The sequence below is a fragment of the Taudactylus pleione genome, unplaced genomic scaffold, assembly GCF_031769625.1.
Source record: "Taudactylus pleione unplaced genomic scaffold, aTauple2 ptg000329l, whole genome shotgun sequence".
In the NCBI taxonomy this organism is placed as follows: domain Eukaryota; kingdom Metazoa; phylum Chordata; class Amphibia; order Anura; family Myobatrachidae; genus Taudactylus; species Taudactylus pleione.
The window spans coordinates 1,256,548-1,270,529 of NW_028284730.1; the positions used below are offsets into that span (position 1 = coordinate 1,256,548).

The 13,982-nt window shown below is 46.0% G+C and overlaps 1 protein-coding gene across 1 annotated transcript in view; it reads right to left on the bottom strand.

The window, feature by feature from the left end:
* Positions 1-13,982, bottom strand: part of FAM178B (family with sequence similarity 178 member B) — a 425,328-nt gene that overhangs the window by 307,554 nt on the left and 103,792 nt on the right. The window contains exon 11 of the mRNA XM_088443441.1: positions 12,254-12,350. Within this exon, the coding sequence (XP_088299567.1) occupies positions 12,254-12,350 (97 nt within the window). The remainder of the gene's footprint in view (positions 1-12,253; positions 12,351-13,982) is intronic.

The following is a 13,982-nucleotide window of genomic DNA, read 5'->3' on the forward strand; positions in this document are numbered from 1 at the left end:
GGTGTGTGCTGAGTGAGCGATAGTGATGCGGTGTGTGCTGTGAGTGATAGTGATGCAGTGTGTGCTGAGTGAGTGATATAGTGATGCTGTGCGTGCTGAGTGAATGATATAGTGATGCGGTGTGTCTGCTGCATGAGTGATATAGTGATGCGGTGTGTGCTGAGTGAGTTACAGAGTGATGCTGAGTGAGTGATAGTGATGCGGTGTGTGCTGAGAGTGATAGAGCGATGCTGTGCGTGCTGAGTGAGTGATATAGTGATGCAATGTGTCTTCTGCATGAATGATATAGTGATGCTGTGTGTGCTGAGTGAGTGATAGAGTGATGCTGTGCGTGCTGAGTGAGTGATATAGTGATGCGGTGTGTCTGCTGCATGAGTGATATAGTGATGCGGTGTGTGCTGAGTGAGTTACAGAGTGATGCTGAGTGAGTGATAGTGATGCGGTGTGTGCTGAGAGTGATAGAGCGATGCTGTGCGTGCTGAGTGAGTGATATAGTGATGCAATGTGTCTTCTGCATGAATGATATAGTGATGCGGTGTGTGCTGAGTGAGTGATAGAGTGATGCTGTGCGTGCTGAGTGAGTGATATAGTGATGCGGTGTGTCTGCTGCATGAGTGATATAGTGATGTGGTGTGTGCTGAGTGAGTTATAGAGTGATGCGGTGTGTGCTGAGTGAGTGATAGTGATGCGGTGTGTGCTGTGAGTGATAGTGATGCGGTGTGTGCTGTGAGTGATAGTGATGCAGTGTGTGCTGAGTGAGTGATATAGTGATGCTGTGCGTGTTGAGTGAGTGATATAGTGATGCGGTGTGTGCTGAGTGAGTGATAGAGTGATGCTGTGCGTGCTGAGTGAGTGATATAGTGATGCGGTGTGTCTGCTGCATGAGTGATATAGTGATGCGGTGTGTGCTGAGTGACTTACAGAGTGATGCTGAGTGAGTGATAGTGATGCGGTGTGTGCTGAGAGTGATAGAGCGATGCTGTGCGTGCTGAGTGAGTGATATAGTGATGCGGTGTGTGCTGAGTGAGTGATAGAGTGATGCGGCGGTGTGTGCTTGAGTGAGTGATAGTGATGCGGTGTGTGCTGAGTGAGCGATAGTGATGCGGTGTGTGCTGTGAGTGATATAGTCATGCTGTGTGTGCTGAGTGAGTGATATAGTGATGCGGTGTGTCTGCTGCATGAGTGATATAGTGATGTGGTGTGTGCTGAGTGAGTTATAGAGTGATGTGGTGTGTGCTGAGTGAGTGATAGTGATGCGGTGTGTGCTGTGAGTGATAGTGATGTGGTGTGTGCTGTGAGTGATAGTGATGCAGTGTGTGCTGAGTGAGTGATATAGTGATGCTGTGCGTGCTGAGTGAGTGATATAGTGATGCGGTGTGTGCTGAGTGAGTGATAGAGTGATGCTGCGGTGTGTGCTTGAGTGAGTGATAGTGATTCGATGTGTGCTGAGTGAGCGATAGTGATGCGGTGTGTGCTGTGAGTGATATAGTCATGCTGTGTGTGCTGAGTGAGTGATATAGTGATGCGGTGTGTCTGCTGCATGAATGATATAGTGATGCGGTGTGTGCTGAGTGAGTTACAGAGTGATGCTGAGTGAGTGATAGTGATTCGGTGTGTGCTGAATGAGTGCTAAAGTGATAGAGTGGTGCAATGTGTGCTGATTGGGTTTTATAGTGATGTAGTGTAATGTCAATGATAGTGTTTGTTGTGGTGATGTTTGATCTATTATCTCATAAACAGGGACATTGTGGGCAATGTTTGGTAGCAGCGAAAGTGTGAACACCCTTCTTGTCGCCTGGTTCCCTAGCAGCATCTTTTGCACTTGAGGTTTTGTGCGCCCAGCTCATCATGGGGAAGATGTATGAAGCCCAGAAGCGGTATCAGCGCACAAGATGTATGAAGCCCAGAAGCGGTATCAGCGCACGTTATGTGCGCTGATACCGCTTCTCCCCGATGTATAATCGGGGGTCTGGGCAGCCCCTGCTATGCGCCCCTGTCATTATCGGCGCTGCTATCTACAAGATAGCAGCGCCGATAGCCTGGGCCATATATGAACGGTCAGATTGCCTGACCGTTCGGCCTGCTGTAGATGTCACTATCATCAGCTACAGCCTGGCGCTGCCCTATACCCACAGCAGGGACAGCGCTGTCCCTGCGCGGCGGGTGCCGGCTCCAGGCTGCATGCGGGGATCTCGCTATACTTGTGAGATCCTGCGCATGCTCAGTGGAGCCGGCCAGGACTGACACACAGTGCATCAGCACTAGGCTGATGCGCTGTGGTCTCTAGTGGGTAGAGCCAGAGGGGGGAGTTAACGCTTCCCCTCTCCGGCCAATGAGGTTCATACATCTCATTGGTGGTGCTTCCTGCCTCGCCTCGGTAAAGAGGCGAAGCGGGTAGCGTTATAGCGGCACATTAAGTGCCACTATCACACATCTACTCCCATACTCCCATGTGCTTCAACCGCTTGGACCTTGGGTTTAACATGGCAGATTCAGATCATTCAGTGACTTTGCTGTGTGTGCATGGAGGGTGGTGTGATGGTAGATTAGGGATGGACATCGAATTGCGATGGTTAGAGACCATCAATATATTTCTTTTGATGTTAGTGTTTTTACCATTCTATGGTGGCTTTCCAATGTTTGTCACCATCGAATGGTAATGATTTGATGGTGTTCCGATGGTTACCTGATTTTTAAATTCCTGCCCTGCCTCTGGCTCCTCCCTTCCTGGCTGTTGCCCCCTGCATCGCGGCACCTAGGACCTTAGCTCCGTTGGAGGCAATGGAGGCTGTCCCTTTCTGCATCAGAAGTGAATTGCTTGGTTCCTCCCCTCTCCCAGGCTGCAGCTCTGATTGGCTCTCACAGCCAGCCAGCAGCCAGATAAGCACTGCAACTAAGTACATCCTGGAGACATTTTAGTGGTGAAAGTGTAGCTTCCTATTCTACATACTTAACTTTTAAGTGATGCTTGTCATGCTGCACTCAGAGGAGTAGGATGGGCTCGCAGCCAGCTTCGGGTTGGCTGAGATCAGTACCGAGTGTAACTCCTGCATCTGTCGAGACTCTGGAGCAGCAGCTAATCACTGCTCCGGGCCCCGCCCCCGATCCTGTCCCCAGTTACATCCCTGGCCGACCATGCTGCATGATTTTTGCGCATGCGTAAGTTACATGAGTGTTTTTTGCATCAAATTCTTTTGATGCAATGGTTAATTACCATCACATCAAAAGTTTCAATGGTGGAAACCCAGCCATCAGTTGATGGAGGGCTCCTGATGTCCATCCCTATGGTAGATTCAGCAACTGATAACGTTGGGGTTAGTGTGTAAATTACACAGTAGATTCGTCAACTGATAACATTACACAGTATCCCCCTTATTAATTACCCCACTACACTTTATTAATGCAAATATCTGATCTGTCAGTCAAATGGCAGCAACTCAGTGCATGAAATCATTCAGAATGGTGAAGAGGTTCAGTTGTTGCTCAAACCAAACACCAGAATGTGTAAGAAATGTGATCAAAGTTACTTTGGTGTCAGTGGTAAAATATTAAGAATGTATTGTACATTGGTCACTAAAGCTGTTCCTGTATTGTATATACAGTAAGGGCCTGATTCAGACCCGGTGAACGCAGCCTGTCGATGTTTGCAATCTGCGCATGCGTACAAGATGCAGTGTGCATGCACGAACCAGTCACTGCGATCGGGAAGCGATCGCAGCCAGTACACAGACTCTCCGCAAGCATGACTGACAGAACGTGCCATTTGTGGGTGGTGACGGGGTGGTCGATGGTAACTGGGGGTGTGGTGGTCCCAACGCAGGAGTCTGTGCTTTGGAACGCCATTTCAGGGGCGTGCATAATTAAGACGCATCGTCAGCATACACTTCACATGGCTGAACTCGCAGTGCTTGCGGTAGGGTATGGTCAACCACAAGTGCTGCGTATGGGTCCGATGTCAGCCGATGTTACCGATTGTTTAATACACTTCCTGGAGATGACGTTATGTTACTAAGGGAAAGTGGGCGTCTTCTGTCAGGCTGGTGGGCTTCTAATTTCATACCGCGATCGCACGGCAAAACATAGTGGACGTGCTAATGTCTTGCTAGCGATCATGGGATTTGCATACTTTGACTGCGGATGGCTGCGTTCGAACGCAGCCTTGCGAATGGGTCTGAATCGGGCCCTAAGTTCCTAGAATGTGTTCTGTGTTATGGTCTTTTGTGTTTGTTTCTAATGTTTAAACATATAATTTGATGGCAGTTAAGAACCACTTGGCCCATCTAGTCTGCCCTAAACACATGTACACGCACACACTAGGGTTCATTTTTCTGTTGGGAGCCAGTTAACCTACCAGTATATTTTTGGAGTGTGGGAGGAAAGCTATGCAAGTAAGGGGAGAATATACAAACTCCACACAGGACTGTGGTGGAAATCAAACCCATGACCTCAGTGCTGTGCGGCAGTAATGCTAACCATTACACCATGTTTGTAATGTTTAAAGCTTTGAATATAAGGAGGAAAAATAAGAAATAATGTAAGGGGCATAAATCAGGAATGAAAATATAGTGTAATGGATTGTTTGAGGGGGAATCGGTATGACATACCGCCGGACTAAAGCCCGGCGGATGTAATAACGACGCCGGCAGGCAGAAGAATGAAGATCCCGACAGGGTAAGTATTTAAGCTATTCCTAACCCTTCCCCCCCTCTAACCCTGTATTTAAGCTATCCCTAACCCTAACTTCCCCCCTAGTGCCTAACTCTAACCTCCCCCCAGGGGTGCCTAAACCCAGAGCCGGCCCTAGGCATAGACAAACTAAGCAAATGCCTAGGGGCACCCAAGCCTGCCTCGGGAAAGCAGAGCCAGTTTGGGGCAGGCATGGCTGGGACACCTGCTGTTGGCTGGCCAGAGATTATGGCAGCTACTACTGTCACTGTGCAGCGTCCATGATCGGAACTCAGCTGGCAGCAGCAAACAGTGAGCGGGCAGCGGCAGTTTGCAGGGATGAGGCACCTGGATAACAGCTAGTGGTTAGTGCGGGTGCTGTGCTGGGAGAGGTGTGGTGGTAGAAGGGTGCTATGCTGGGTGATGTGCGCTGTGCTGTGATCTGTGAGGGGTGCTGGGAGCACAGCCCAGTAAGACCACGCCCCTTCTGTGAGGCCACACGCTTATTCAGGATCCTATGGGGGGGCACCTCCCAAAATCTTGCCTAGGTCACTAATTTGGCTAGGGCCGGCTCTGCCTAAACCTAACCCCCCCTCCCCGCACCCTAAGCCTAACCCTCCCGGGGGGGTGCCTGACCCTAACCTGCCCCCGGTGGCAGTGCCAGATTAAGGTCCACATGGGCCTGGAGCTGAAATTTATAAAGGGCCTATTGTGTGTTGCCACAGGAAGTTTGACCAGCGTGGTGGGGGTGTGATATGTATTGAAACGCATATCCAAGCGGGGTGTGATATGTATTGAAACGCAGATCCTTCGATTATCGGGTATTGAGTAACCCTATGGCTGTGCAGAATGGCCCGCCTGAACTGAGATGCCATTGTTATTTTGTACGGGATCGCAGTCACAGACTCGACCCTCCCCGAAATTGACTGTGACATGCCTGCGTTTTCACCACCACTCCCTGTTACCTCCACCAAAAGGTCCTTGCCTGTCAATCACAAAGTAAAAAGTTGCTGCGAGCGACTACAATAATGAACTTGACGCGTGCGCTGTGCGACTTAGAAGCATGCAGAGATGGCCGACAATCGATCAACTGCATAAATATCGGCATAGCGTACAGCTCTGAATCAGGTCCACAGTACAGAAAATACATTCACCTTACATAATCTTCACCCAGGTGCTGAGATGCTGTACTGGCCAGAAACAAAAGCGGCTGGACAGCATCACTATGTGTCCGTTATGACTGGTGTGTGTGTGTGTATATATATATATATATATATATATATACACACACACACATTTACACAGATATATGCATACATACAGCATACACATACTGTAAATATATGCATTTACGTGGATACATATATATATATTATATATATATATATATATATATACACACATATTGTATATATACACTTACACATATATATGCACACATATTATATATATATATATACACACAGACACAACACATAACCCACAATATATTAAAATATTTTGTCAGCACCTGCATACCTCTTACGAAGGCACTGTCTGCGGCTCAGGTTGAAGGGAAGGACACCTTGTTCTTCAGGAAGCAGCCTGCAGGACACCCAATCAGCAGTCAACACAGGACGCCTGACACTTCGGTGTGAGGACAGCCAGTCACACAGCCGAGCCGCCTTCACGGATTTGAGGTCGGGCTCGGCTATTAGTCCTTTTGATGGGGACAAGGAGCAGCACCTACTGCATGTGACGTCGCGCGCTGCAACGTCACACTGCGTGGAGGAAGCGCCGAGACACACTGGCGCAGGGAGGGCTAGGCTAGTGAAGCAGGCTACCAGGGCACTGCTATGCTTAGTGTTTGAAGTTGAACCGGGGAGGGGGGATGTGGACGGCCCACCGGGATTTCAGTGGGCGGAGGTCAGACGGCCTCAGGCAGCCTGTAACAAGAACATTTTTCCTATCTACAGCAGATGCTGCTGTGGACGGTGGGCCTATTTTGATGATGGGCCTGGAGCTGCAGCTCTATCCCCCCCATGGTTAATCCGGCCCTGCCTCTGGGTGCCTAACCCTAACCCCCCTTCCCCTAGCCTAACCCTCCTGGGGGGGTGCCTAACCCTAAGTCCCCCCGGGAGCCCCAAACCTAACCCCCCCTCCCTCCGTGGCTATCCGCTCCCGGCGCCAGGGTTACCTTCGTTCGGTATTCCGGGCGTCTGGATTCCCACGTCTGTCATTAGTCCCATGCCGGGATTTCACAGTCCGGAAGCCGGCGGTCAGTATTTCGTCCGCTGGCTTCCTGACCGCATACCTTTGAGGGAAGCAGTGGCGGGCTGGGCCGGGGGGCAGGGTGCCATGTGGCCCCAGGGCCGCAGCGTAATGCGGGCCGCGGGCAGTCACTGTGACACAGACTGCACCGCGTGTGTAGCGCAGACCGGACGGAGTTCGGTCAGCGCTACACAAGTGACAAACACACAGCCGCCGACTCCAGCAGCTGTGTGTTTGTTGTAAGCAGCAGCCAATGAGAGTCTGACAGACTCTCAGCTGCTGCTGCGCCCACTGTGGGAGCCGCTCCATCTTCCGGCTCCCGCAGTGGGCAATGGGAGAGTCGTCATAACGTCATATGACGTCTCTCCCATAATGCAGAGCGGCCCGGCCCGGGAAGGACAGACGGAGGAGCGGATGGCGACGGTTGGAGTGGGGATTCAGGTAAGTGGTTTTTTTTTACTACGTGTGTCTACAGGGGGGGCTGGCACTACAAGGGGGAGACCACTACTGGGGGCACCACAAGGGGGCAACCACTACTGGAGGCACTGCAAGGGGGGGGGGACTACTACTAATGGGGGCAATACAAGGGGGGGGACTACTACTACTGGGGGCACTACAAGGGGGGGACTACTGGGGGCACTACAAAGGGGGAACCACTACTGGGGGCACTACAAGAGGGAGGGACTACTACTGGGGGCACTACAAAGGGGGAACCACTACTGGGGGCACTACAAGAGGGAGGGACTACTACTGGGGGCACTACAAGAGGGAGACCACTACTGGGGGTACTACAAGGGGGAGATCACTACTGGGGGCACTACAAGGGGGGACCACTAGGGATTATAACAGGGGCACTTCAAGGGGGGGACTACTACTGGGGGCACTACAAGGGGGGCGAATACTACTACAAGGGGGGACTACTACTGGGGCACTACAAGGGGGGGACTACTACTACTATGGGCACTACAAGGGGAGGGGACAACTACTAGGGGCACTGCATAGGGGTGGGGACTACTACTAGGGGCACTACATAGGGGGGCGGGGACTACCACTGAGTACACTGCATCGAGGGACCACTGCTGGGGGCTCTATAAAAAGGGTAATACTAGGGGTACTGCATAGGGGGGAGACTACAACTGGGGCCACTATTTAAGGGGCACTGCATAAGGGTTACCACTATTGGGGGCACTGCATGGGGTGTGGACTGCTACTGGGGGCACTATATAAGGAGCACTGCATAGGGGGTACCACTACTGGGGGCACTATATAAGGGGCTTACTACTGGGGGCACTGCACAGGGGGGACCACTACTGGGGGCACTGTATAAGGGGTACTGCATAGGAGGGATCACTACTGGGGGCACTACTGGAGGCCTGCATAAGGGGGTCCTCTCCTGGGGCACCACGTCGGGGCTGTCCCTAATCTTTATTTTTACTTTACATTAATCCAATATGGACCCGCTTCCTCCCTGGAGTACTTGAAGGGGGGGGGCACCATAGCACTCACGTTCTTCAGGCACCCTGGCTACACGCTACTCCTCTGCCAGGGCCGCCTGCATGCATTTGCCTCCCAGGCTAAAAGTTGCCAGCCAGCCCCTGGAGGGAAGGGTGCCCCAAACTGGTATCTTGCCTAGGGCCCCATGAGGTCTAGATCTGGCTCTGACCCCAAAAGACGGCATTCTTACCCTGATCTTGCCACATTAAGCATACAAAATCTAACAGGCTTCTGTATCATTTAATGTTGAATGGTGCAGTTTGGTTTGTATTTTCAGGAATGACCTGTTGCATTCCATGATTTTGCAGTAAGGGTTTTTGAGGTCTTTGTAGGTGGGGGCGAGTAACTTAAATTGTATTCTGTAGGATATTGGGAGTCAATGCAGTGGAGTGGTGCGGCAGATGTGAACTGGGAAAAACAGGAAAATACTGTAAGTCTTGTCACAGCATTTAGGACATATTGAAGCAGGGATACATAGAAGAAGGGGGTGATAGGTAGTAGGTGCACTAGTACAAGTGGGAACTGAAAGCAGAGTGGGTTTTGTTAGCATCTAGAGTAAGAAAATGGGGCATTCTAGCGCATATACTCATATACCGCTTTCGGTGACACTTCCATAAGGTGCTACCTCTGCATGCTTCTTTTTAACTACCACCCTGTTACCTCCCAGTTGCCAGACAGGAACTCCCCATATACTACTTGTACAGTTCTATGTGCGTGTGCGCTAAGACCTGTACAGCGTCTATGTTCAACCATCAGCAGGACGCATACTCCCCGCGTCTCCGGTACATGCACTGACAGAAAACATTGCTCCACTACACTATACATTGCTCCACTACACTATACCTTGCTCCACTACACTATACCTTGCTCCACTACACTATACATTGCTCCACTACACTATACCTTGCCCCACTACACTATACCTTGCCCCACTACACTATACCTTGCTCCACTACACTATACCTTGCTCCACTACACTATACCTTGCCCCACTACACTATACATTGCTCCACTGCACTATACCTTGCTCCACTACACTATACCTTGCTCCACTACACTATACCTTGCTCCACTACACTATACCTTGCTCCACTACACTATACCTTGCCCCACTACACTATACATTGCTCCACTGCACTATACCTTGCTCCACTACACTATACCTTGCTCCACTACACTATACCTTGCTCCACTACACTATACCTTGCCCCACTACACTATACATTGCTCCACTGCACTATACCTTGCTCCACTACATCCGATATCTCTGCTGCATCCGACTTAGAATCAGGCCTTTAGTTATAATGACAAACCTCTAGAAGGTCATTTATTATTATTATTATTATTATTATTATTATTATTGCCTGTGCGTTAATGACCCAGAGATGTACATTTTAGGACATTCTGGGTTTCTAAACATTGATACATTTATTCCCAGACTATGCATAGGCTGAGACCACAGGACCTACCCCTTTTAAGCTAAGTAAACTGATAAACACCCATTTTTAGACTTAATTCAAACAAACACTAATCAATATTCTAATGGCATGCTCTAAATCCAGTAACAGAAATCTATAATATAATTAACATACTGTATATATATAGTTGTCCACACAGGTTGTGCTCTATGGATTTTGAAAGTGCTGTCACTCACATCCAAATGACTAGGCCATTTCTTTTTACATCCTGTTTCACCAAATATCAGTCTCTCGTGACCTTTTGGGCTACCAGTATATCACCCTAGCCAAATTCTCTGGGGTACACACATATGTTTTTCTTCCTTCTAGTGCTTCCACTATACTTGCTATATTTGACAGTCAGGTACAGCAATGGATTATGAGTGGAACACCCTAGGAAGGCTGCATTTGTCACAGTCAAAAATACCTTACTGACTGTGGACTCATACTCAGCACTGACTCCTAGGTATTTCTCACGCACTGCATAAAGTAAGCAATATCAGAGTGAAACAAAGGAACATAAAAGTAAGGGCAAAATGTACTAAGCGGGGGGTTCTAAACCCTGGTGTTTTGTGGCAGTTTGGTGGCGGTTTTGCTATCCACAGATTTACTAAGGCCAGACCCACTGAAAACCGCTGTCAACACACATTTTGGAATAGAATAGAGCAGGGGTGTCATTTATAAACCGCTGCCAAACCGCCACCAAACCCCCTGGGTTTAGAACCCACAGTGAAACCACCCGTCGCTTAGTAAATTTTGCCCTAAATAAGCAACATCTGTTACCCACATATCATCCCCTGGGTTACTGAGATGCACCTATTTATCATTTTTAGTTTAACTCCCAAAGAACTGTTAGCTGAAAAGAGGAAAAATAATGCAGCTTGTGACAGCCAAGTATGCTGAGAATCTAAATACAGGATATCAGTGGATATTATGGGTGAAAATAAGTAGACCTGTAATGTATGCTCAGAAGAAAAGTGAGTTATTTCATGAGTGAAAACAATAGATGCTTCTCTTAGGTAAAAATTCTAAATCATTACAGGTAGACACTAAGGGGCATATTTACCAAGGTGCAGGTTTTTAGAAGTCGAGATGTTGCCCATAACAACCAATCAGATTCTACTTAACATTTATCTAGCACCTTCTAGGAGATAATAGCTAGAATTTGATTGGTTGCTATGGCCAACATCTCCACTTCTAAAACATACCCCTAATAGTAGAAGTTTAGTAAATATACCCCTAATAGTAGAAGTTTAGTAAGTATACCCCTAATAGTAGAAGTTTAGTAAATATACCCCTAATAGTAGAAGTTTAGTAAATATACCCCTAATAGTAGAAGTTTAGTAAGTATACCCCTAATAGTAGAAGTTTAGTAAGTATACCCCTAATAGTAGAAGTTTAGTAAATATACCCCTAATAGTAGAAGTTTAGTAAGTATACCCCTAATAGTAGAAGTTTAGTAAGTATACCCCTAATAGTAGAAGTTTAGTAAGTATACCCCTAATAGTAGAAGTTTAGTAAATATACCCCTAATAGTAGAAGTTTAGTAAATATACCCCTAATAGTAGAAGTTTAGTAAATATACCCCTAATAGTAGAAGTTTAGTAAATATACCCCTAATAGTAGAAGTTTAGTAAGTATACCCCTAATAGTAGAAGTTTAGTAAATATACCCCTAATAGTAGAAGTTTAGTAAATATACCCCTAATAGTAGAAGTTTAGTAAGTATACCCCTAATAGTAGAAGTTTAGTAAGTATACCCCTAATAGTAGAAGTTTAGTAAGTATACCCCTAATAGTAGAAGTTTAGTAAGTATACCCCTAATAGTAGAAGTTTAGTAAGTATACCCCTAATAGTAGAAGTTTAGTAAATATACCCCTAATAGTAGAAGTTTAGTAAATATACCCCTAATAGTAGAAGTTTAGTAAATATACCCCTAATAGTAGAAGTTTAGTAAATATACCCCTAATAGTAGAAGTTTAGTAAATATACCCCTAATAGTAGAAGTTTAGTAAATATACCCCTAATAGTAGAAGTTTAGTAAATATACCCCTAATAGTAGAAGTTTAGTAAATATACCCCTAATAGTAGAAGTTTAGTAAGTATACCCCTAATAGTAGAAGTTTAGTAAATATACCCCTAATAGTAGAAGTTTAGTAAATATACCCCTAATAGTAGAAGTTTAGTAAGTATACCCCTAATAGTAGAACATAAATGCTCTAGATACTGGTCAGCCAGAAAAGATACACTCTGAGGTGATGCCTGTGAATAGCTGCCAGTGGCTACATTTTGCCTCTCTGACACGATTCTGTTGGAACCACTAAAGAACTGCAAAGGACATTACAGACTTCCGAATATGACATTGTGACTATAATACGCATTGTTTACCTTGATGGTCCTGAATAGCCTTGGTAATGCTGTCCATGCTGATATCCCATAGTGCCTTGAAGGCATAAAAGGAAGTAGTGACAGTGGACGATAGAAGCTGTAAATGGAATAAAACTAATGTAATAAGGCGCTGAGATATTGTACAGCAGATACAGAGCTATTCTATATCCAAGGCAGCTCATTAGCTGAAATAAGAAAAAAAACTTATTTTTTTATTTACCAGACACCATCCCAACACACTACAAAATGCTCTGTGGCTAAATTTCCCACATCCTGTAACTAATTAGATTCCCAGGGTTCATTTATTGACGAGAGCTGCACTATAAATTGTTATTCTATATTTTAGTGTGCATATCAAATAGCTCCAGCTATTTACGAACGTACTTATAAAATGTGAATGCAGATACACAATAATTAAGAATAATTACATATATTTTAATTCCAAGCATAAACTTTAGCAAAATAATGACATTGTATTACTGCAGCGGATTGGTGTGGATCATGAAGGTACTAGCTATACAAATGTTCTTTGGCTATCAATGCAACAAATGTCACTAGCAGTGAACAGAACATGAATTAATGATAAATTAGAGCATCCCACCTTGGGAGCAGTGGAATAGTTACAAATCATCTTACTCCTTCAGCTGGTTCTCTGCTGACAGCTCAGTACTGTGACAGCAGACACTCTCTGAAACAATCCCACTTTCACTAAACAACCTTCTGCCCCCAAATGTTATTAATAGAAGCGACACTGTGCAAATGATTTCCCGTGTTTATCTGGAGCTGATATGAAGACATAGTTGCTATGGTGCCAGAATCTAGTTATAATGTGCTTGGAATTAAATCAAAGGCAAATTAAATCACGTACAAAAAAAAAGTAGGATTAGGCGTTAAAGCTTTCACTCATACATTGCTATTTGAATCATCTGTTGATAGGTAAACATTGCTTATAGGCACACTAATCCTTATAGATGACTTATTATGTGAGTGAGACTGAGAGAGAACCCAATATATCAAAAACATGTCATTCCTAACCATTTTCTAAGAGCTTTTGAAGATCTTTATTAAATATTCCAGGTTGGTATTCATCTATAAAATCAGTGGCAGGCCAAGCACATTATGGTAATGTGATACAATTTCAAAAGATAATAGCACAAGTAAAATTCAGCAACAGTTCAGAAAGGTTTAGCCAACATTCCCTAACGGACGCCAATGATAATTTACCTGCACGCGGCTGAAAGGCTTGTGTCTGAAGTTGTCATTAGAACACTAATTGTGACCATGAAGAAAAAGGTGTGAAGACTGCACAGTGGGAAATATAACTTAAGTGAAAGAAAATAATGACGTATGTTGTGCCAAATAGTCCTCGTTAACATTACATTAGACTGATGAAATGTTAGAACATTACTTATATAAGTGCTTTCTAAAGTTAATTCTAACAAATTGTTAGCAGTAACATTACCAATGTTTGGCCTATTTATTAGGTACACCTGTCCAACCTATGTAATCCTCTGTTCAATCAGTGACAGGTTTCATATGTACAGAACGTAATAGTAAAAACAGATAGTCAGGTACAAACAGATGAAGAACCTTATTCAGAGTCATACGGAAACATAATATAGGTCTGTACATTTGTTCTCAAGTTGCGATTACACTGTAGAGTAAACTCATTTTACACAAATGAAGAATGCTTCATCCTCAGTGGGGAAAGCCTGCACATACATTTTTA